This window comes from Oenanthe melanoleuca, chromosome 21 (assembly GCF_029582105.1).
Source record: "Oenanthe melanoleuca isolate GR-GAL-2019-014 chromosome 21, OMel1.0, whole genome shotgun sequence".
NCBI lineage: Eukaryota > Metazoa > Chordata > Aves > Passeriformes > Muscicapidae > Oenanthe > Oenanthe melanoleuca.
The window spans coordinates 1,162,602-1,184,200 of NC_079354.1; the positions used below are offsets into that span (position 1 = coordinate 1,162,602).

General features: G+C 50.4%; 1 protein-coding gene across 1 annotated transcript in view; it reads right to left on the reverse strand.

Annotated features, from left to right (window-relative positions):
* Positions 1 to 709: 709 nt before the first annotated feature.
* UBR4 (ubiquitin protein ligase E3 component n-recognin 4) overlaps positions 710 to 21,599 on the reverse strand; it is an 83,517-nt gene continuing 62,627 nt past the window's right edge. Inside the window, exons 87-106 of the mRNA XM_056507921.1 lie at positions 20,730 to 20,903; positions 20,196 to 20,317; positions 19,212 to 19,409; positions 19,002 to 19,082; positions 16,735 to 16,822; positions 16,235 to 16,362; positions 15,738 to 15,845; positions 15,066 to 15,185; positions 14,217 to 14,407; positions 13,711 to 13,884; positions 13,153 to 13,252; positions 12,109 to 12,327; positions 11,755 to 11,868; positions 11,123 to 11,265; positions 10,773 to 10,898; positions 10,096 to 10,290; positions 7,782 to 8,006; positions 2,759 to 2,849; positions 1,825 to 1,987; positions 710 to 1,104 (exon numbers count right to left, since the gene is read on the reverse strand). Coding sequence (XP_056363896.1) covers positions 1,040 to 1,104; positions 1,825 to 1,987; positions 2,759 to 2,849; positions 7,782 to 8,006; positions 10,096 to 10,290; positions 10,773 to 10,898; positions 11,123 to 11,265; positions 11,755 to 11,868; positions 12,109 to 12,327; positions 13,153 to 13,252; positions 13,711 to 13,884; positions 14,217 to 14,407; positions 15,066 to 15,185; positions 15,738 to 15,845; positions 16,235 to 16,362; positions 16,735 to 16,822; positions 19,002 to 19,082; positions 19,212 to 19,409; positions 20,196 to 20,317; positions 20,730 to 20,903 — 2,825 coding nt within the window. The 3' untranslated portion in view covers positions 710 to 1,039. The remainder of the gene's footprint in view (positions 1,105 to 1,824; positions 1,988 to 2,758; positions 2,850 to 7,781; positions 8,007 to 10,095; positions 10,291 to 10,772; positions 10,899 to 11,122; positions 11,266 to 11,754; positions 11,869 to 12,108; positions 12,328 to 13,152; positions 13,253 to 13,710; positions 13,885 to 14,216; positions 14,408 to 15,065; positions 15,186 to 15,737; positions 15,846 to 16,234; positions 16,363 to 16,734; positions 16,823 to 19,001; positions 19,083 to 19,211; positions 19,410 to 20,195; positions 20,318 to 20,729; positions 20,904 to 21,599) is intronic.

Genomic DNA, 21,599 nt, shown 5'->3' on the forward strand with positions numbered 1-21,599 from the left:
ACCTTCACCCCTCTGCTAATTGCCAACCCCAGTGCGTGGCCAGCACCAACAACAGGCACCAAAGGGGCTGGAGAGTTATTCAGCCTCCACAACTATGGTTATAATTATTCCTGGGATGGGACTGTGCTAGGAAATTCAAGTTCAAACAGAGACAAGGAAGCCAGGGAAAGCTTTATTAGATTCCAAACTCACCAGGTGTCAGCAGAACTGTGCCAGGTGAGCTACCAGCATGCACAGGTGGGGAGCAGTGCTGGGCATGCAGGGCAGCAGTGGGGCTGGGGGGCTGTGCAGGGCTCTGGGGCTGCCCTGGCTGCAGCTGAAGGGTTCCCAGGGAGGGACAGGGATGAGAGCAGCTCCCAGGGAGGGACAGGGATGGGAGCAGCCCCCAGAGAGGGACAGGGATGGGAGCAGCCCCCAGAGAGGAGCCATCCACTGGAGGCACAGTGAGCTTTGGATGCAGCCAGGACAGGTCCTGGACTCTCCTGCAGGGCACAGGACCCAGCAAAGGGGAGGTGGGGAATGGGGGAATGCTGTCCTTGCAGAGCCCCTGGGGCTGCAGCCCCACACAGAAGCTGCCAGTGCAGGCAGGGAGAGCCCTGGGGCTCCTTGTGCCAGGCCAGGGCTGGGCAGAGCAGCAGCTCTGGAGGAAAATGTGAGAACACCTCAGCATTCAGGCTCCTGCCTGGTTCAAGCACTAGTCAAGCCCAGCTTACCCATTTGTTCAGTTTATTTAACTTCAAAGAGGTGCACACTAAAGCATTAAGATTTACTGGTTTGGATTCCTCTCTGTACAAGTTCTTTCAAACAGCTGAATGCACAAGGCTTTACAGATAGAAGCGCTGAAACACAAGATAAAACAAATCTAAATTTCAAATCACTCCATGAAGAAAATTGTAGAAAATAAAAAAAGAACCAAAAAAACAGAACAAAAACAAAAAAAAAAATTCCAACAAAAACCCGCAGCACTCCTTGGGAAGGGCAGAGGGACAAGGGTGCAAGGCAAGCACTGGAGGCTCTGCCCAAAGCTGCTCCTGCTGGCTCAGGGGATGGAGTTCAGGAGATCCTTCAGGAAGCTGTCAGGATCACTGATTTCTGACAAGAGTCCTTTGAACACAAGAAGACAAGAGAGAAGAATCAGCCCCACTGTTTGTGCTGGGCCATGTGTGAGCTCCTGACAGCTGCTGGGTTATTTTAGGGTTAGACATGAGGAGGGTAAACCCTGCTGGATGCATGTGCAGGAGGGACTGAAATGTGAATTTAATGAAACATTCAATCCATCTGGAACTGCTCTTGGGCAGCTCCACAGCCCCAGCTCTGTTCCCTGTGCTGGGCAGTGAGAGACTGGCCTGGGGCACAGACTGGGAGAGAACAAAGAGCAGCTTCAGCCTCCCTGCAGCTCTTCAGCTTCTCCTGCCTCCTGGAGGCACCAGAACCCTTGGGGAGCACTTCTGGGTGCTGCCTCTGCTCCATGGTCACATCTGATCACCAGCCTTCAACCACAGACCCCCCAAAACACCTGCCAGCTGTGCTACAGATGTTTAGCAGAGCAGGGGGGAGGTTTTCCTGCCTGGGCTGCTCAGGTGTGTCCCAGCAGCTGGGGACAGCTCAGGCTGTGGCTGGGCAGTGCTGATCCCTCTCCCTGTCCTATCCCCTGGCTGTTCAGGTGTGTCCCAGCAGCTGGGGACAGCTCAGGCTGTGGCTGGGCAGTGCTGATCCCTCTCCCTGCCCCATCCCCATGAGCTGCAGCAGTGGCAGGACAGGAATGCTGCAGTCTCCAGTCATGAGCTGCACAAGGCAGCTATAAAAGGGCAGGCAAGCACTCACCAGCCACATCCAAAAACTCAGAAAACGTTTCCACTGGCATGAATTCCTCCTGGAAGGTTTTCAGGGCCTTGTCTGCAGCCTCATGGATTGGCATGTCGTTGTGTCGGATGAACTCAGCCAGAGAGAAGGACCAGCCTCCCTCTGTGTTACTGGTAGGCACCTTCTGACAGGGGACACAGACAACAAATCAGGCCAAAAATCATTATTTAATTAAAAAAAAGTTACTGCAAACCCTGGTGCCTTCTCCCATTGCTCCCATTTCCATCCCTGCCTCTTGCAAGCAACCAATAGAGAAAGAAATTCCCCAAGTGCAACTTCATGAACTTTTTTTACAGAATCAAACAAGGTCCCAGGCACTTTCTCACCCCGAGTACTGAACCCTCTGCAGGTTTCTCTCTGCCCCTGGGTCCTTCCTCGCCCAACCACTTCCCTGGCACAGCCTGGAATGTCCTTCCTTCCATGAACAATAAGCAGGAAAAATAAGCAAATACACAATACAGGAGTGTTGCCAACTGGAAAAGTCTCTCAATTCTTCAGCTACTGAACTTCAAGGGAGTACAATGAGCACAGGCAGCTTCCTGTGGCCTTTCTGCTTTCACAAGGTGCAGAAGAAAGAAGAAGGAAAAATTCCTTCCCTGTGAGGGTGGGCAGGCCCTGGCAAAGGTGCCCAGAGCAGCTGTGGCTGCCCCTGGATCCCTGGCAGTGCCAAGGCCAGGCTGGATGGAGCTTGGAGCAGCCTGGGCTGTGGAAGGGGTCCCTGCCCATGGAATGGGATGAGCTTCAAGGCCCCTTCCCACCCAAACCATCCTGGGATTCTGTGAAGTTTTATTTCCAAAGATCTTGCAGAAAGGGGTTACAAATTTTCCTTTCTGTTTCCAACCCATGTAATTGCTGAGCTGGAGCTGCTGCAGAGGAGCTGCAGTGCTCTCCTTACCTTGAACATGTTGTAAATGAGATCCACCAGTGCCCAGAAGAGCAGCCCCGAGCGGTAGGTGGCATAATCCTTCACTGCCTTGTCTGCCAGTCTGCAGGAGGAAAAATTAGTTAATCACTAATTACCAGCTCTGATAACACCTCAGCAACAGCATGAGGGCTGCAACAGGCAGAGCCCATCAGGGGATGGCTCTGAGTGAGCCCTGCTGGCTGCCCCTGCCCAGGGACACTGGGCACCTCTGGCTCCAGCTGTGCTGTGTGAGCAGCTCTGCCACTAAAACCTTCCACAGGAAGGAAACGAGGACAGAGGGAACTGCAGGGCTAAGGCTACACAGGAAATCAACAGCAGAGTGGGAAAAAGCAAAGTACAGCCCTTGTTTGTGTGCTCAGTGCTGGGAGAGCAGCAGATTCCTGAAGGAATGACCAAATCCAGGCCTCACACCCAGGGGGGATCAGTGACAGAAAAGCTTTGTGCTCCTAACTCATGAAAGCATTTCTGCAAGACTCTGAGGGAAATCTCTTGTCCTTGAAGAAATGGAAGAATTTCCATTTAATATCTCCTTGGTTGTTCTCCTGCCAGGAAAGGACTTCTCCTGGAAATCCAGCATCTGGGTTTGGAGCAGCAGGAATGCCCTAAAAGGTGCAGAGCTGTGCTGGGACAGCAGCTCCCAAAGTCTGCAGGATTAATCACAAACAGGTCCTGGCAAGGCAGAACCTCCTGCCAGCAGCTCTCATGGCTTTGGAATTTTCGTGCCTGTGCTCCTCAGGTACATCTGCCCCATCACGTGCTGCTTCCTGCTCAACACCTCACAGCTCTGGAAAAACAAAAATTCCTTTTTTATGCACCCAGCACCAGCTCAGCTGCTGCTGCTGCTTCCAGTCAGAAACACAACAGGGGAGCCTGGCCCAGACTGGGGTTTTCTGGGGGAAAAGTGAACATTTTGCTGTTCTTATTAAAAGGTTCCATTTGTGTGTGTGTGCCCTTAAAGACATCTTAGTAGGTGGCAGCCTGCTCTGGCAGCTCAGCTTCATTATTTAAAGGAAAACCAATTAGTAAAGGTGACTAAATTTCCACGGGATGAAGAGCAATGAGAGCGAGGCTAATTCTGGCCTCCCAAATACTGCAAGCCAGACTTTTCTTTTCATGTGAATGGGTTTGATCTAATTGGAGTCTGCTCCTTTAATTGAAAACTAAAAGGCCCTTGTGGGTTAGGGCTGGTAGTTACCTTCTGGAGCAGCTGCTGGGTTTCATTCCTGGAGCTGCCAGGGACTCCAGGAACAGAGACAGACTGACAGAGCCAGACACACACTCTGGGGAAGCCCTGCTTCCCTCAGCACTGTTTTACAAAGGTCACAGTCAAGACCAAAGGGAAAAAAAAATCAAAAGGGTCTTTTCCTCCCAAATTCCAGATGAAAGCTACACTGAAAAGCATCTACAGGGTTTTTTTTTTTTTTTTAGCCAGAATTTGTGGTTCAGTAACAATGAACACTCCATTCAGTTCTTTGGAATCTGCAAATTATATTTACAAATATGGAACAAGCCCAGAACTTGGATCCATTCTGGTAATTTCATCTTTGGGTTTAAATAGGAAGTGTTTCCAAAACAAGGGAGGTGCTGAGCATCTCCCCCCTGGTACTGTGGTGCCATCCCTCCAGCCCTTCCTGGCTGATCTCCCCAAATCTGTGAGACCCTCACTGGCCCTGAGGAGCTGCAAGGGCACTTCCCATGGGACAGGGAATGTGTGGGGTCTGCTGCCTTGGGATGGGGAATCAGAGAAACCCTGCACCTTGCCAGATTCACAGGAGGCTCCAGACCATGAGCACATCCTCAGCTTTTTGGAGATGCACTGGGGGCTTCTGCAGTGCCTCCTGTCCATTCTGAGATGCACTGGGGGTTCTGCAGTGCCTCCTGTCCATTGCTGAGATGCACTGGGGGTTCCTGCAGTGCCTCCTGTCCATTCTGAAATGCACTGGGGGTTCCTGCAGTGCCTCTGTCCATTCTGAGATGCACTGGGGGTTCCTGCAGTGCCTCCTGTCCATTCTCAGATGCACTGGGGACTCCTGCAGTGCCTCCTGTCCATTCTGAGATGCACTGGGGGTTCCTGCAGTGACCTCTGTCCATTTCTCAGATGCACTGGGGATTCCTGCAGTGCCTCCTGTCCATTTCTCAGATGCACTGGGGGTTCCTGCAGTGCCTCCTGTCCATTTCTCAGATGCACTGGGGGTTCCTGCAGTGCCTCCTGTCCATTTCTCAGATGCACAGGTAGCAGTGAGTCCTTTAGTGTCCAGAACCTTCACCCTGGTGTTCTGGGACTGGAGCTGCTCCCAGACATCACCCTGAGTGTGGAATGCTAATTTTAATCCTTTGCATGCAGACATTACCCTGGTGTCACAGCCAGTGCCTCCTCTCTGCCTCAGCCTACAAATTCAAGAGATTGGCACTTATCTGCAGAGCATTTCCCCATCCATCTCCCTCTTCCTGATTTTCCACAAGAATAAATAAGCACAGACCCTGGAAATCAGAATTGCCATAGTGCTATTTCTGAGAGGCTTTATCAGAGGGAGGCTTTGTGCTCTCTTAGTCTGCAGAGATTAAAGAAAGCCCTTGAATAAACCTTGACATAATTCCTGAGCACTATTTCTGAGTGTTTTCCCCTGAAATTCCAAAGACTGGATGCTTTAGCTGGAAGTTCCTGTCTCTGCCTGTTCCAATATGCTTTTATTACAGCTGTGCTTGGGGAAGGAACAAAACATTCAGGGAGGGTTTAAAAAGCAATAAAGCCACCCCTGCAGAGCCTGCAGGACACTCCTGGATCTGTCAGACCCCCCAGCAGTCAGACAGGCTGCTGGAAATAGGAAACAGGAGCCAGGGGAGCTGGGAACAGCACAGAGATCAATAGGAGCCCCTTCCAGGGCTCCAAGATCACTGGTTCATGCTGGGTTTGTGCAACCACAGAGTAATGACTTTATCAAACACCTAATTAATGTCATCAGCATAAGAATGCCCTTTAAGGCGACTTAGAATAAAAATGAATTGATTCCTAATTATGACAGCTATTTCAAATCATCCTTTCAGAAACTGGAATTCCCTTTCCCTCTCTGGAAATATTGTGCCTTTGTCAGGCAGGCACAGCCACTTATTCTTGTGCTTCAAGTGCCTGACAGCTGCTATTGATTTTTTTCTTTTTAAAAAGCAATGGCATTTGACTTCTATTTCTATTTTTCTATTTGAGGGAGGCTGGAGCACAGATCAAAAGGGCCCAGAATGAGCTTCTTTAGGGAGACAAACAGGGAGTGAGGCACAGCTCACACACAGCTCATGGCTGGAGCCACTGCAGTGCTGAGGTGGGGGAGGAAGAAGGAAAAGCATCATTTCCATTGATCAGCTCATTGATCCACTGCAAGGAACAGCCAGAATGAAATTCTCCTGCTCATACCAGCCTTGAGTGCAGCTGCAGCCACCCAGGGCCAGGCTGGATGGGGCTTGGAGCAACCTGGGTTCTGAGAGGGGTCCCTGGGCTCTGGGAGGGAAAGCATAAAAACCCCCAAAATCCCTGAAAATTCACAATAAGAAATTCAAAAATCCCCTAAAAATTGCACCTAAAATGGCCAAAAGTCCTAAAATCTGCACAGAGATTTTCACCAAAATTCCAGTGATTTAGGTGAAAAATATTGGGAATGAATTCCTAAAGAAATCTGCCCTAAGATGGCAAAAAATACCTAAAAAATCTCCTCCTAAAAGTCTTAAATTTGGTCCCACGACACCCAAAATCTGCATTAAAACTCCCCAAAATGGTCCCAAATCAGGGAAATTCCTGGGATTTCTGTGAGTGAGCTGTGAGTGGCTCTGTGCCACTCAGTGACACGAGTGGGTGTGCCAGTGACACGAGTGGCTCTGTGATGGTGACACAAGCCCTGTGGCTGTGCCAGTGACCCGTGGGCTCTGTGACAATGACACAAGTGGCTCTGTGACAGTGACACGAGCTCTGTGACACTGACCCATAGGGGCTCTGTGGCAGTGACATGAGTGGCTCTGTGGCAGTGACACAAGCCCTGTGGCTGCACCAGTGACCTGTGGGCTCTGCACCAGTGTCCCATAGGGGCTTTGTGCCAGTGGCCCGTGGGCTCTGTGACAGTGACACAAGCCCTGTGACTGCACCAGTGACCTGTGGGGCTCTGTGCCAGTGGCCTATGGGCTCTGCACCAGTGACCTGTGGGGCTCTGTGACAGTGACCCATGGGGCTCTGTGACAGTGACACAAGTGGCTCTGTGACAGTGACCCTTAGGGCTCTGTACCAGTGGCCCGTGGGGCTCTGTGACAGTGACACAAGCCCTGTGGCTGTACCAGTGACCTGTGGGGCTCTGCACCAGTGATCCGTGGGGCTCTGTGACAGTGACACATGCCTTGTGGCTGCACCAGTGACCCGTGGGCTCTGCACTAGTGGCCCGTGGGCTCTGTGACAGTGACCTGTGGAGCTCTATGACAGTGACACAAGTGGCTCTGTGACAGTGACCCTTAGGGCTCTGTACCAGTGGCCCGTGGGGCTCTGTGACAGTGACACAAGCCCTGTGGCTGTGCCAGTGACCCGTGGGGCTCTGTACCAGTGACACAAGTGGCTCTGTGACAGTGACCCTTAGGGCTCTGTACCAGTGGCCCGTGGGGCTCTGTGACAGTGACACAAGCCCTGTGGCTGCACCAGTGACACAAGTGGCTCTGTGACAGTGACACAAGCCCTGTGGCTGCACCAGTGACACAAGTGGCTCTGTGACAGTGACACAAGTGGCTCTGTGACAGTAACACGAGCTCTGCACCAGTGACCCGTGGGGCTCTGTGACAGTGACACAAGCCCTGTGGCTGCGCCAGTGACCCTTAGGGCTCTGCACCAGTGGCCTGTGGGGCTCTGTACCAGTGACACAAGTGGCTCTGTGACAGTGACACAAGCCCTGTGGCTGCACCAGTGACCCTTAGGGCTCTGCACCAGTGACCCGTGGGCTCCGTGCCCCGTGCCCAGGGCAGCACTGACCTGCTGGCCCCCCCCGGGGACACCACGCGGGCGTGGGCGGTGACGAGCAGGCGCCGCAGGATGTCCCCGCGGATGGCTCTCCACCTCTCCGGGGGACAGATGTGCAGGGCCAGCACGGTGTAGTAGTGGGGCCCGTCCACCTCGAAGGCGCTCTCCACCCACTTCTCCCGGGGCTGCTCCAGGAAGCTCTGCAGGTTCTTCTCCTCCCGTGACGTCGCCCGCGTCCTGCAACACACGGGAGCCTCAGAGCTGCCCCAGCTCGGGGGGCTCAGCTCTGCTGCCCATGCACCTGCACAGGAACCAGCTGGGCACCACCAGCTCACCCCAAACTCATCCCTGGGTGAGGATTTGCCCCTAATAGGCACCACCAGCTTTGCCCAAACTCATCCCTGGGTCAGGATTTGTCCCTAGTTTGCACCATCAGCTTCCCTCAAATTCATCCCTTGGTTCCGGATTTGCTCCCAGTGGGCACCACCAGCTTTTCCCAAATTCACCCCTGGTTCAGGATTTGCTCCCAATGGGCACCACCAGCTTTTCCCAAACTCATTCCTGGGTGAGGATTTGTCCCTAGTTTGCACCACCAGCTTTTCCCAAATTCATCTCTGGATCAGGATTTACCCCCAGTGGGCACCACCAGCTTTTCCCAAATTCATTCCCTAGCTGAGGATTTACCCCAATGAGCACCACCAGCTTCCCTCAAACTCATCCCTGGTTGACAATTTTCCCCCAGTGGGCACCACCAGCTTTGCCCAAACTCATCCCTGGCTGAGGACCTGCTGCCAGTGAAGCAAAGACATTTTCCTTGAAGGTGTGGGTAGCACTAGATGTTTGCCAGGCAGCTGCCATTGCCCCAGTGGAAGACAACACCACTACAGAGGTATTTTTCCTTTTTTTTTGAGAAAAAGATTGAGCCAGGTCAGCTAGGCCGGGCACAGGAGTGGAGCCATCTCCCATGGGACACCACACAGCCACTGCAGCTCCTGCAGCCACACCTGCACCCATTGATACAATTCCTCTACTGCAAAAGCAACCCCTGGAAGATACAGGCCAAATTCAAACCCAAAAGACACCGTACTTTACTGCAAGCTTATATAAATGTCTTATCACTTTCCTCCTTTCCCCCAGAGCTCCAGTGCCCCAGGTGTCCTGACACCCCAGAACTGACAGTGAAAATCATGTTACATGGGATTTTGGGAAGCTGCATCATCACCAAACCTGTGGCTCTACTGCACCAGGCAGAGGCTGCCAGCCAGGGCAGACCCTTGATTTTTAAGTGAGATAAACTCTCCCTATCAGGCATCAAGCAGCACCCCAGCAGATGAAGCTGTCAGGGTTGTGTGACCTTTTCATCTGCTAAAAGATGCAGCTGGGAGCCAAGTAGTAGCTCTTTATTTTCTCCATTTAATATTAAAAATTCTGTCTGGGAAGTACAGAAGGCCTTTTTCCACATCTGCCCAGCGGGTTCTGGGCTCTGTGGTGCCAACAGCAGCCTAACAAGATGAAACAAATAGTTCCATTTATTTGTCTCCCAAAGGACTGGGAAAACAATAGCACAGGGATCTGGAGATAGATATTAAAAACAAAAGAGAAATTGTATTACAGCCAAAACCTTGATTAGTTCCAGGCGGGAAAGTGAGAGGGATTTCACTGCACTGCATTTGGAGTGACCTTGGTGTGTATTTTAATATTTATACCCTCATCTAATTAGAATTACTTACTAATATCTAAGTCCTCAAAGAGAGGATACACATGGGCATCCCATTTTTGCAGGATCAGAACCAGCTCATGCATTCCAAAGCATCTGGGTGCCTATGGATGTGGCCATGTAGCCTCAGTGCACTGCTGCTTATTGGTAAAAAATAATAATGGCAATCTCAAAAAAATTTAAAATATCAGCAAAATCTGATGGACCTGAACCCTCCTCCAGGATGGCAAACCTGGAACCAAAACTGTGTTATCTGAACACTGAACAAAATAATCTCAGGGTTAACTTTTCAACTAACTATTACTTCATCTCAGTGTCTCTTCTGCCTGCTCAGGAGAAAATTAAGCTGGCAGGGTTTCTTTAATATAATAACCCTGTTGCTCACCCTAGAGGTAATAATTACATCTAGAATGGAAAGAGAAGCTGATTCCCAATTACTTTCACTCAATAGGTTCCCTGTTATCCAGCATGTCCAGGCTTCACTCCCAACAATGGAAATCCTTAACAACCCCGCTCCTCCCAAACTTTCTGTGAGTTCCCATCTGTGCTGCCCCGTGCCCAAAGCCGAGTGGGGGAGGGCAGGGAGGGTGGCAGGGAGGTGGCACTGACGTGTTGAGCACGTAGAGCACGGTGTGGATGATGTAGGGGATGAGGTGGATGTTGCTCTCGCGGCCGCCGCCCCCGGTGTCGATGCTGAACGACTGCTCCATGGCGAAGCGCAGGAACAGCAGCTTGATGTCGTGCACGTTCAGCTGGTACGTGGGCTCCCTCTGCCCTGTGCACTCCTGCAGGTATGTGTTGTGGCTGCAAAACAGCAGGGAGCCTTCTCAGAGCTCCTCCTGACACTGCAGCCCAGCAAGATGGCACAGAAAAGCTCTGAGGAAGGAGCAGGCTGCACAAGGCAGCCCTTGGATTAACCTCCCCAAAGGGAGGATTTCAGCTCACTCTGGCAAATCCAATTCCATCTGCAGAGATCTGTCCACTCATCAATACTGTTTTCCCCATGCCCAGGACATGGGATACTGCTCCCTGGCTGAAATGCTTCCAGGATGTTACCACTCTTAATTCCACAGAATCCCAGAATGGTTTGGGTTGGGAGGGACATTAACGATCATCCAAGGTGTCTCATGGGCAGGGACACTTTCCACTATCCCAAGGTTGCTCCCAGCCCTGGCCTTGGGCACTTCAACTGCACCACCCCTGATCCCAAGAGTTCAGAGGAGTGTGTGGCAAGGATCTGACTCACCCAGATGCAACCAGCTGGGGAAGAACCTGCCTGAACTCACCGTGCCAAGCACGTGGCAAAAGCAGACTCTGGCACGTGGGGCCCCCACACGGGCAGCAGCCCATTGCACTTGGTGTTGGCATTCTGCAGGGCTGCACTCTCCCACTCCTCACGGCCCCGAGCCAGTCTGCACGGAGAAACAGAGCACAGCAGCAAGTCAGGATGCAAGCTTTCAGCTAAGGAAACACCCCAGAAATGACAATTCCACATTTAACTGAGCAGAGTTAAAGCAGACCCTGACAGAGACACCCATGACTGTGATCAACAACCCAGCCCACCCATCCCGAGTTGCACAGAGAATGCTGTGACCCCCAACGACCTGAAAGCCCCCAGGCTGTGGGCAGCACCTACCTGACAGCTGCCAGGTGGCAGTCGTAGTGCACAATGTTGAAGTGGGACACGGTGCTGTAGCCCTGCTGCTTGCGGGGCTTGTTCTCAAACTCCTCGAGCGCCACGCGCTTGGTGAAGGTGTAAATCCCCAGCACCTTGGTGGGCTGCAGGGACACACAGCTGGCTTAGCAACCACTCAGCTCTGCAGCAGGGCACACTGCCTGCTCTCTCCACACCACACTGAACTGAACCTCGCCCAGTCCCAGCCTCAGACTTAAAACCAATCCTGTGTTTTTGCAGCTTTCACTGAAAACACACTTCCACTTCCCAGCCACCTCTGGAATTACTGATCTCAAGAACCAACCTGAGACTTTCTGATCTTCCAGCACCAGCACTTGTGCTACCAGATACTGGCAAGTCCCCCTAGGAGCTGAGAGGGCTCTGAAAATGTGTCTCCCTTCACCTGGAACTTTAATCTCCCATCATCATTACCCAGAACTTTTAGCTCCCACTACTCCAACCTTTTAGCTCCCATTACCTGGAACTTTTAGCTCCCATTACCCAGAACTTTTAGCTCCCACCACCCAGAACTTTCAGCTCCCACTACCTGGAACTTGAATCTCCCACTACCCAGAACTTGTAGCTCCCATTACCTGGAACTTGTATCCCTCCCGGCAGATGCAGCAGGTCAGTCCTGGTTCCTCTATCAGCTCCTCCATCTGTTTGAGCAGTGCAGTCTTGGTCACCACCTGGCCCTTCTCATTCGTCTGGAAGAGAGAAAAGTTCAAGCAGATTAAAAAGAATATCAAACCACACCATGCTCACCACTGGCACTGGAATGCCCATCCCATCTCCCAGCAGCTGTGTTCCCTCCTGGCAGCACCAGGCAAACTGGGGGCTGGAGCTCTGCAATATCCATCAATTAATGATTTTACACATCTCCTGCTGCACCTCCTGAGCAAGGCAGGAAGAAAAGGCCCTGCAGGAGCAGAGCACCCAGCCATTACCGTCATGCCCAGGGTGCCCAGGGCCTTCTGCCTCATGGCCATGGCCATCCTCTTCTTCTCGGCGCGCGTCTCCTTCCGCGCGGCGTCGATCTTCTTGTTCACCTCGGGGTGCTCCCTCAGGGCCTCCAGCAGGTTCTCTGCCAATGTCCCAATCCCCTCATCACTCGACACCTGCTCCAGCTTGTGCAGGTTGGTGATGGAGTCTGTTCCTATTAGCACCTGGTGGGGATGGAACACAGCACTGCTCAGGAGAAGGGGACTCAGGACAGTGACTGTCCCCTTTAATCCCATGGGAATAGCTGGGCAGGGCACTGAGCTGCAATAATGCTCCTTCTCTTTTATGCTCCTAAAAACTGTGTGTAAGACTGGGGCAATTTGCCTCTCCACTGGTCATTACCAGGAGCTCAGATGGGGAAATGGATTAAACATTTATTTTGTGATAAGACATTGTGTTGATGCCTTCAATCACCAACAATCATGTCCTGAGGAGCTTATCAATAATTGCCTTCTCTTCACATTGGTGTGTCAATCTCACACCACACAGCAGGAGAAAATACTCAAGTTAGAATCTTTGACTTTTCCAGATGATGCCTGAAGCTGCCAGCAGAGGCTCAAGGCATCAAGACAAAGACACAAAGTCATGTTCCCAATCTTGTCATGTGACACAAAACTCAGAGGATGCTCTGCAAGGGCAGGACCTGCCCAGGGAATACCTGAACAGCTTCCACACCTATGCCTACTCTGGGATTCCCAACAGGCCTTCACATTCTTGTAACAGGTAAGCTCAGGAGAACTGGATTTTCTCTCTGCTTCTGAAATCCCTTCAGACTAGAACCAACACCTTCCAGCAGTGAAAAGCTGTGAGCAAAACTGTTCCAACTATGGCGAGGATGACAAAACAACACTCAGCAAAAACCAGTGCAGAACCAACTCTGAGATGAATGAATCCTCCAACAAAAACCAGTGCAGAACCAACTCTGAGAGGAATGAACCCCCAGCTGCACCCAGAGCAGGGTGGTGAGCAGGCACAGCCCCTGGCCTCACCTGTGTTGCAGGGTGCTGCGTCGCAAGGCCTCGGAGCAGGCGCAGGATAAAAGGAAGTGCAGGTCGAGATAAGAACCTCTTCCATATGTCTGCATCCAAACTGCATGGAAAACAAAAGGCAGCAGCTGAGGGGGGTGTCCCAGGCAGCAGCAGGGCTCCAGGCTGCAGGGAACACTCCCTCATCAGCTCATTAATGAAGGGACAGTCACACTCCCACTTCCATGCTGTGCAGAGCCACAGTGCCAAGTCTGAGCCTGGGGATTTGTGTGCATGAGTTGGCCACCAACTGCAAAAACTGTTGCTGTGCAACAGGAGGGAACAGGCAGGAAACACAAGAATTGAGATATCCAAGGAATCAGCTTGGATGGGTATCAAATGGGAAGATTACAGGCTTTTTGAGCTCATCCCACTGCCTCACCACACCTCTGCATCACAGTTCTGAATGCCCCTGAATGGGCACTTGTTCATGGATTTCTTGGAAAATTGTGGTGGTGGGATGAGGAGGATGTCCAGGGCAGTCACACACATTAACCACACACATTAAACAGTGACTCTTACTTCTTTGCACTGGGAATGTGCTTTTTCATGTAATCCAGGGCATTCTGTGTAATCCCCTTCTGCAGGATGAGATCTTTCAGCTGATGGCCGTTGCTGTTGTTCTTTATTCCTGCTGCTATTTTACAGAAGCAATCCAGGAAAACTTTATCATCTCCACTGTGCTCCTCATCATACCTGAACAAAGAGAAGAAATGGTAAATCTGCCTGTAATTCTCTCTGAATGATGTACCTGCCCCAGCTCAGAGATTCAGAAAAGCTTCTCAGTCACCTCAAAATACACTCTGAAGACCTATTTCTCGACCTAGAGCTCACATATTTCTTTCATAAACTTAGAAATTCATCAAGAGATTCACCAAGAGTGAATCTCCTAAAAAAGCTTAGAAGTGAAAGAGGAAATGCAGCTGAAGCCTGGCACTACACTGGAGCAGCACCAATGAGGAAATAAAGGCAGAGCTGTGCCAGTACAACCCATTTCAGGTGCTTTTAGCTGAGCTGTGCCAACGTACTTATCAAAGTTGCAGTAGGGCTTGAAGCGCTCCACCAGGATCTGCATCTTCTCCATCTCCCCGAAGGACAGGTAGGGGATGATGCGCAGCAGCCCCTGCAGCACGCTCAGGTTGGAGCGCACAAAGGTGCTGTTGATCTGGTCCAGCAGCATCACCAGCTGGTCCTTGTCCCCTGTCAGGAGGAGGTTGCCCTGTGAAGGAAGAGCAGCAGGATTTACATTCAGGAATAAATCTAGAAAATTCTCGCTCTGGGAGTTGGTGGGTTACTCCAGTAGTGAAGGGGTTGTCACTGATAAAATTATAACCCAGCCTCGTTCCCAAAGGTCTCGTGGAATGGCTCTACCAGCCCCTCTTGCTGACACCTGGCTTATTCCACCTACTGTTCATTTTCCAGCCAAAAGTCTAATAATTCCAACCCAAAGCACACCAGACTCCTGTCCACCCACAACTTCAAAAGATGAGTGAGAAGCTCTTCTTGTTCTCAGTCTAGCTGAGATACAGTTTTATTCTCAATTAACTGGAAAATCAATCATGTTTTCAACACGTACAAAAACACTCCAAAGAAACAAGGCCAAGCTGTGTCTTTTCTTGTCTCTCCCTGGCCTGTGGCCCAAAGAAGGAAGGAAAGGATCCAAGCAGTGTCTAACAACCCTTGCCCAACCATGCAAGACTCATCCTGACACAGCCTTGCAGTGCTTTTGGTTCCTCAAGCCCTTCCCCAAGGCCTGCTAAGACCTGCCAGAAATGTAACGAGGGTCAGACGCCATCAGCACTCTGTCCTGGAGCTCAGCACCCCTGTGAGCAGGGGTGTGCAAGCCCTGAATCCCAGGGAAAGGAGCAGGCACTCACCTTGTCCTCGCTCAGAGGTTCCGCGTTGGACTCATCCAGAATGATCTCCATGATGCTGAGCACCTGCTCTGCCACCGCTGCTCCCCCGCTGTCCTTGCTCTCCTGCTCAGCCACCAGAGCCTGCAAGAGAACAGAGTGCTCAGGGCAACACAGCAGGAACTGGCTTGAGGTGGGAAGAAGCACTGAACATCAGCAGGAACTGGTTTAAGGTGGAAAGAGGGACTGGAACACCAGCAGTTACTGGTTTGAGGTGGGTGCACTCAGAAGAACACCAGTTCAACATTTAGTTTAAGGTGGGAGCAGTCCCTGGAACACCAGCAGGAACTGCTTTAAGAAGGGAAGAGGCACTGGAAGAGCAGCAAGAACTGGTGTGAGGTGGGAAGAGGCACTAGAACACCAGGAGTCACTAGTTTAAGGTGGGAGCAGTCCCTGGAACAGCAGCAGGAACTGGCTGAAGGTGGGAGGAGGCACTGAACACCAGCTGGTTTAATGCCCCCCACACTCCCACCCACAAAAGATAAGCAATGTCTAAAGGATAATTTGCAGAGCCAGCACAGCAACGTTTCCCATCTCCCATAGTTATCACAAGGCAGCATGGCAGTCAGAAGCAGCTTAAATTCAGTGGAATCCAGGGAAAAAAAAAACACTTCTGGAAGTCCAGGTTGTCCTTACCAAGTTGAGAGTCCCCAGCATGACATTCAGAGTGTTCATCTCTGGCTTGACCAGCTGCTGCCGGTTTATTTTCACCTTCACACAGTAACTGAAGAGTTTTAACAGCACCTACAAAATACAGCAAAGGGATTCTCTGTGGTACCTTCACAATGAGGGGGGGATTTTCCTGAAACTAAAGTTATAGTTTAATACAATAATACACCTGATTTCCAGACTTCTGGGTTACACTACACCCCAGATTTTTACATCTCTATATAAATCTTGGCACAGCTTTGGTTTTCAGGTAAGGTCAAGGCAGAAAACATTCCCTCCAGCAAGACAGGATTTACCAACTGCTCAGGTTCTACACGTTAGAAATTTTGCAAGGAATTGTCAACCAAGAGGAACAGGAGAGTGAAAGAACTGCTCCAGCTCAAGGGAGACTGTCTAAACCTCAGGGATGACTGTGGAATTTTCCACCCTGTAACTCCTGACCCCACAGCCAAAGGGAGACTCACAGTTAAGAGGTGCCGGCCCTGTTTGAAGTCCTTGATGCCAGTCAGTCTGTTGAGCATGCACTCCAGGCCTCCACATGGGGCCATCACCCCTGCCATCTTGTACACTTCCTCCTCATCCTCCTCCTCATCTGCAGGACAGACATGGGTGGTGAGGACAGGGGACATGCTCGTGCAGTGGGAGCAGACAAGGAGAGCAGAGCAGCACACATTTACCAGCAATTCAAGTCACTTCAGTTGTACTGAATTTGAAAAGAATTAAGATCAGGAATATGAAGAAGGGCTGGGCAGAATGGTCCCTGTGCCAAGCAAGTGCTCACATTTGAAGCACAGCTTTAAAGAGCTCTTAAAATCCTCCTTCACTCGAGGTGAAGCAGGTAAATGCACCAAAAGCAATGCCAATCAACTTTAAGCTCACTGCTGTGAGGATAATAATGTCATTGCTCTGCAGCAAACCTCAGATTTCAAATCTAATCCCAGCTTCCAGCAGACAAATGCATTACCAGTGGTGGAGTCCAGGGACTCGATGAATTCCTCCGTTGCATCTCCCAGTAACCCCCGCATGCGGTAAATGATCCTCATGGGCTCCCCCTGCAAGAGCAGAGCTTTTTACTCATTCTGTCCCTGGGCACTTGTACACAAGCCTGCTTCTGGTTTCAGTGTTTACACACACTCCAGCCCCAGCTCTCCCTCGTGCTGTTTCATGGTAACACAGGGAAATCTTTCACTCCCTCATTCTCCCCTTCTTGAGATGAATTAAAAACAACAGCAGAGCCACCTGCAAAAATATCAGTAACTCATCCCTTAGTCTGCCCAGCTTTTCTTGGCATTGACAATTGACAGACTGGTAATAAACAGTCTCTTCCTCCCTTCCATCTCCTCCAGGTTTCCTTTAGCAGCAGTGAAAGATGCAGCCAAGGCAAATGGGTTCATGTGCAGAGGAACACCTGCTTTCCATGGCAACCTCTCCTCTGAGGGTATGGCACAGCATACCTGGGAAATACAGGGAACAGACATGGCCCAGGAAACAAAGCAGGACAGGTTAATTGGATGAAAGCTTTCAAACAGATAAAATCTGCAGTGATGGCAAATGGAAGAGGAGTGAAAGGCAATTTAATGAGCTTTCAGTAAAGCAGTGCATCACTGGAATGATACAGCCAAAAAGCTGTGCTGTTACCCTGAGAGAGGGACAGTTTTCCAAATGCATTTCCAGCTGGAAATACTGACAGCATATCATGAAACTTTCCATTTTTAATCCATAGGTCTGAATAAAAAAGCAGAAAAGAAAAATCCCAGATTTGGGAGCAGGAGACCTTGCAAGAGAAAACCTGTCAGGGATCGTGCTAAGCCTAATGTGGAATAAGCAGTGCTTAATGTCACAGCAAATACATAAGCACAGGGAAAGCCCCGGGGGGAAGATCTGCTCAAAGGCCACGCTGGCGACCAGCAATTAACACCACAGGGGCCCTGGTAAAACGGCAGATGAACAAAAAAAGGCACTGAGAGACAAGGGGAACAAAAAGGGGCCTGAGGCTGCGTTTCTTGTGCGCCTGTCGCTCCCAGGAACGGAGCTGCGGCTCCAGGAGGTGCTCACAAAAGAAGACAGATGAAAGCTGTTCATCCACAGGAATGCTGAGCAAACTCTGCCTTTCAGCAGCAGAGCTGCACAACGGCTCCAGCCCAGCATCCCACGGGAACAGCTCCTGGCTGCTCCCAGGGGCAGCACCAGCATCATTTCCACCAGTGACTGGACCAGAATTCAAATCAGAACTCACAGATGAACACCAGCACCTCACCTCCCTTTCCAAGTTGGTAACTTGCTAAAAAATTATCACTGTCACAAGGCTTGGGCCTGATTTTGCAGTACACTGAAGGCTTTGTTACTGAAATAAAGCTTAAGGAGACCCATTTAACCATCATTCACTGCTAACTGGCACTTTGTTTGAACTCTTCCCATAAATGGTTTCAGGAAACTGAGGTTTCAAAGGTGATTTGAGGCCAGGAGGAAATGAGGATTGACCAAGAAATGCTGGGCAAATCAGTCTTGTTTTATGATCTCAAGTGCCTCTAAAAACATATTTGTAGTGGGTAAGCTTGAGCCTAATGGTCTCAGTGGGAGTTTATTTTAGTGGCTACAAGGAAAGAAGGGAAGAGCTTGCTCTGGACCACATCCACCTCTGGAACAAGCTTAGTATGACACAGTGGATTGCACCTTTAAGACTGCTGAGTCCATTTCTTCATGTGAAAAACACACAACACATACTATGAAAAGCAAAAAAAGGATGAATCTGCCAAGTGCTTGAGATCCTGATGAAAAATATGACAGCAGAAGTGCAAATATAGAGAACCATTGGATGCTCTGTGCATAAATAATTTGGGTTCATCCCTGAAGCACAGACTGATGGAGCAATCTGGTGTCCCTGTGTGCACACACACATGAAGCTTCTGTGTGCAGATGGAGTGTGAAATGTGATCTGAAAGGCAGTGACAAGGTTCAGATCTCCCCAGGGGAACACAGGCAAGGCTGCTCCTCAGGAAGAGTCACATGTGACACAGGACACAGCTCACCTGGGGCACTGCTCTGCAATCACTCACTGCACAATCTGTCCTAACAAGCACCAGAAGGTGCTGAGCAGTTCCACCCAATAAGTTTTATGCCAGGAAATAAATCCTGACTCGTGTGATTTAGATTTTTCCCCCCTTTTTTTTTTTTTGTTGATGTGAAGGATGGGTGCTCTGTGCTGTTAACTTGTACAAAGGTAACACACACCTCGTTTGTGGGACACCACACCTTCTTGTAGACCTCAGCCACAGGCAGATCCAGACTGATGATCTTGTTGTTCACCAAAAGCTGAAAGGGAGAGAAGAACAAGTCAACAACAAGCTCGGGTTGTTACATCACCACCCATCAACCACCAGCTGCCCAAAGCCAGCATCCCACAGGTCTGTACAAGAAATCCCCACGTGAAGCAATTCTCACCTCCATGCCACTGTCATCCTCCAGCAGAGCCACCAGGTCACAGTCCTGGCAGATCTTGTTCTTGATGTCCCTCATGAGAGGCCCAATGCCAGGCTCATTACTGCTGTAGGGATTCCCTGGCATCCTGCCCTGCAGGAAATCTTCCTGCTGGGGATCCTTCTCCAGAGTGACAAAGAACTCAGTGACTTCATTCTCCTCCTAAAGAGCAGCAGCAGAGACAGAGTGATTAAGTTACTCCCTAACCACGCTCCCATTCCTGCATTTCAATGGGAGAATGTTCCTAAACCTTCAGTCCTTTCCCCACTGGTGCATCTGCTCTGCAGGCCACACTCAGAGGATGGCCAGGATCATTCAGTGACCAGATTCCTCAGGGAACTTGAACAGTGACCCCCCAAATGGGAAACATGTCTACACTGGCTAAAGGTGAATCATGACTGCAGACACTGCTGTTCCTGAAAAAAGGAACCAGATCTGCTAGAGGTGATTGATGGAGATTCTCCTCCTCTATCATGAGACCCCACTGGGAGCACTGCACACTGTTCTGGTGACCCTCAACAAAAAAAGGACATGAAACTGCAGAGGAGGCCATGGAGGTGCTCAGGGGACTTTGCCCTATGGAAAGCTGGGAATGCTCAGCTGGAGAGGAGGATTGTGTGGAGACCTCAGAGCACCTTCCATGGTCTGAAGGAAAGCCAGAGAGGGATTGTTCATCATGAACTGGAGTGACAGGACAAGGGGGAATGGGTCAGACTGAAAGAGGGGAAATTTAGGTCAGATACTGGGAAGAAATTCTTCCCTGTGAGGATGGTGAGGCCCTGGCACAGGGTGCCCAGAGGAGCTGTGGCTGCCCCTGGATCCCTGGAAGTGTCCAAGGGCTCAGAGCACCCTGGGGTAGTGGGAGGTGTGGCTGCCATGGCAGAGGGGGGACTGGACAATCTTTAAGTGCCTTCCCAAAGCCCTGCAGGGCTCTGCTGAGGCACTCACAGGGTAGATGATGCTGCAGAGCCTCTCAAAGATGAACACGGGGGTCCTGTAGTCGTCCAGGCTGTAGCGCTTGGCGGTCTCGATGCACACGGCCATGAACGCCTTGGTCTCTGACTCTGTGCCTGCCAAGGAGAGGAAGCTTTAAAATGGACACTGCAGGCACTTTTATAGATTCCACTTTAACTCAGCACATGCAGTAAATCCTTCTGCACTCAGCCCCACACTTTGGTGTCCTGTTCTTTTGCGAATCCGCTCTGTCAAAGATGGAAGGTTTTTATTGGTAGGGTTACTAGGAAAGCTTCTGCATGGCTGGGCTGCAGTAAAACAGCCCCATAAAAATGAGGAGCCTGAGATTCCTGGAAAATAAGAGGTGACTAGGAACACTATTCAACTGTTCTGTGCCAACAGAAAATACTGGAAGCCATAATCACTCCTGCTGACAGCAATCATTTAGAAAAGTTCTGTGTGTGGATGTTCTGCTTTCCCATCTTGGTTGATCCCAAGGCTGGATTTCTGGGACAGAGGTGGTTTTACCTGTTGTCATGTCCTCCAGCATTTCCAGCAGCATATCCTGGGTCTCATCAATCAGCTTTGTCCTCTGCACCACCAGCTTCCTGAGGCACAGGTACCCATTGAGCACCGTGCCCACCAGCCGGCTCTTGAAATGCCTTTTGATGGACTCCACCTCCACAAAGGAAGAGAGAAGACCTGGAAAGACACAGAGATTCAGGAGGTGGGAGAGAATTTCACTTCTAAATTTCACAGCAGCAAATAGGGCACAGTATCATAAAAATGGCTCCCAGCTCCCATTGGTCTGTGGTTCAAAGCTCACTTCTGTGAGCACAGTGGTTGGAGGTGAAAGCCTTGGCCTGGTTTGTAAATTGTAACATATGAAAAATAGTTTGGGAATGAGGAAAGGGCCTAAGGAGTTTCCTGCATGCTTGATACAAAATTCTGCACTCTGTGGCGTTTTTCTGTTGCAAGCTATTCCAAAAGCAGATGAGTGTTCCTCTTGTAATACTTCTAATACCCCTGATGATGTGAAATGACATCAGTGACATCACCAAACTGGTCACTCCTACAGGAAAGTAAAGAATCAGCAAACACAAGGATTCTTTCCCATGACACACTGATCAACATGCTGCTTCTTGCAAGAAGCCAGGCTTTATAGATTCACCCACTAATGGCTGAAGAATGTGAAAGAGGATACAAAAAACAATGACATAGTTAATGAGGTATTTCCATTTCCAACAAAATTTTGTAAAAGGGTGTACACCCTAGAAGATGAAAAAAAGCTCCCACAGAATAGGGAGGTAGGAACAACAGGCAGGAATAAAGCAGTGCTTACAGTGGTGCCAGGGATTGTACCATGTAATAAAGTGAAATGATGAGGCTTGCCTGGTG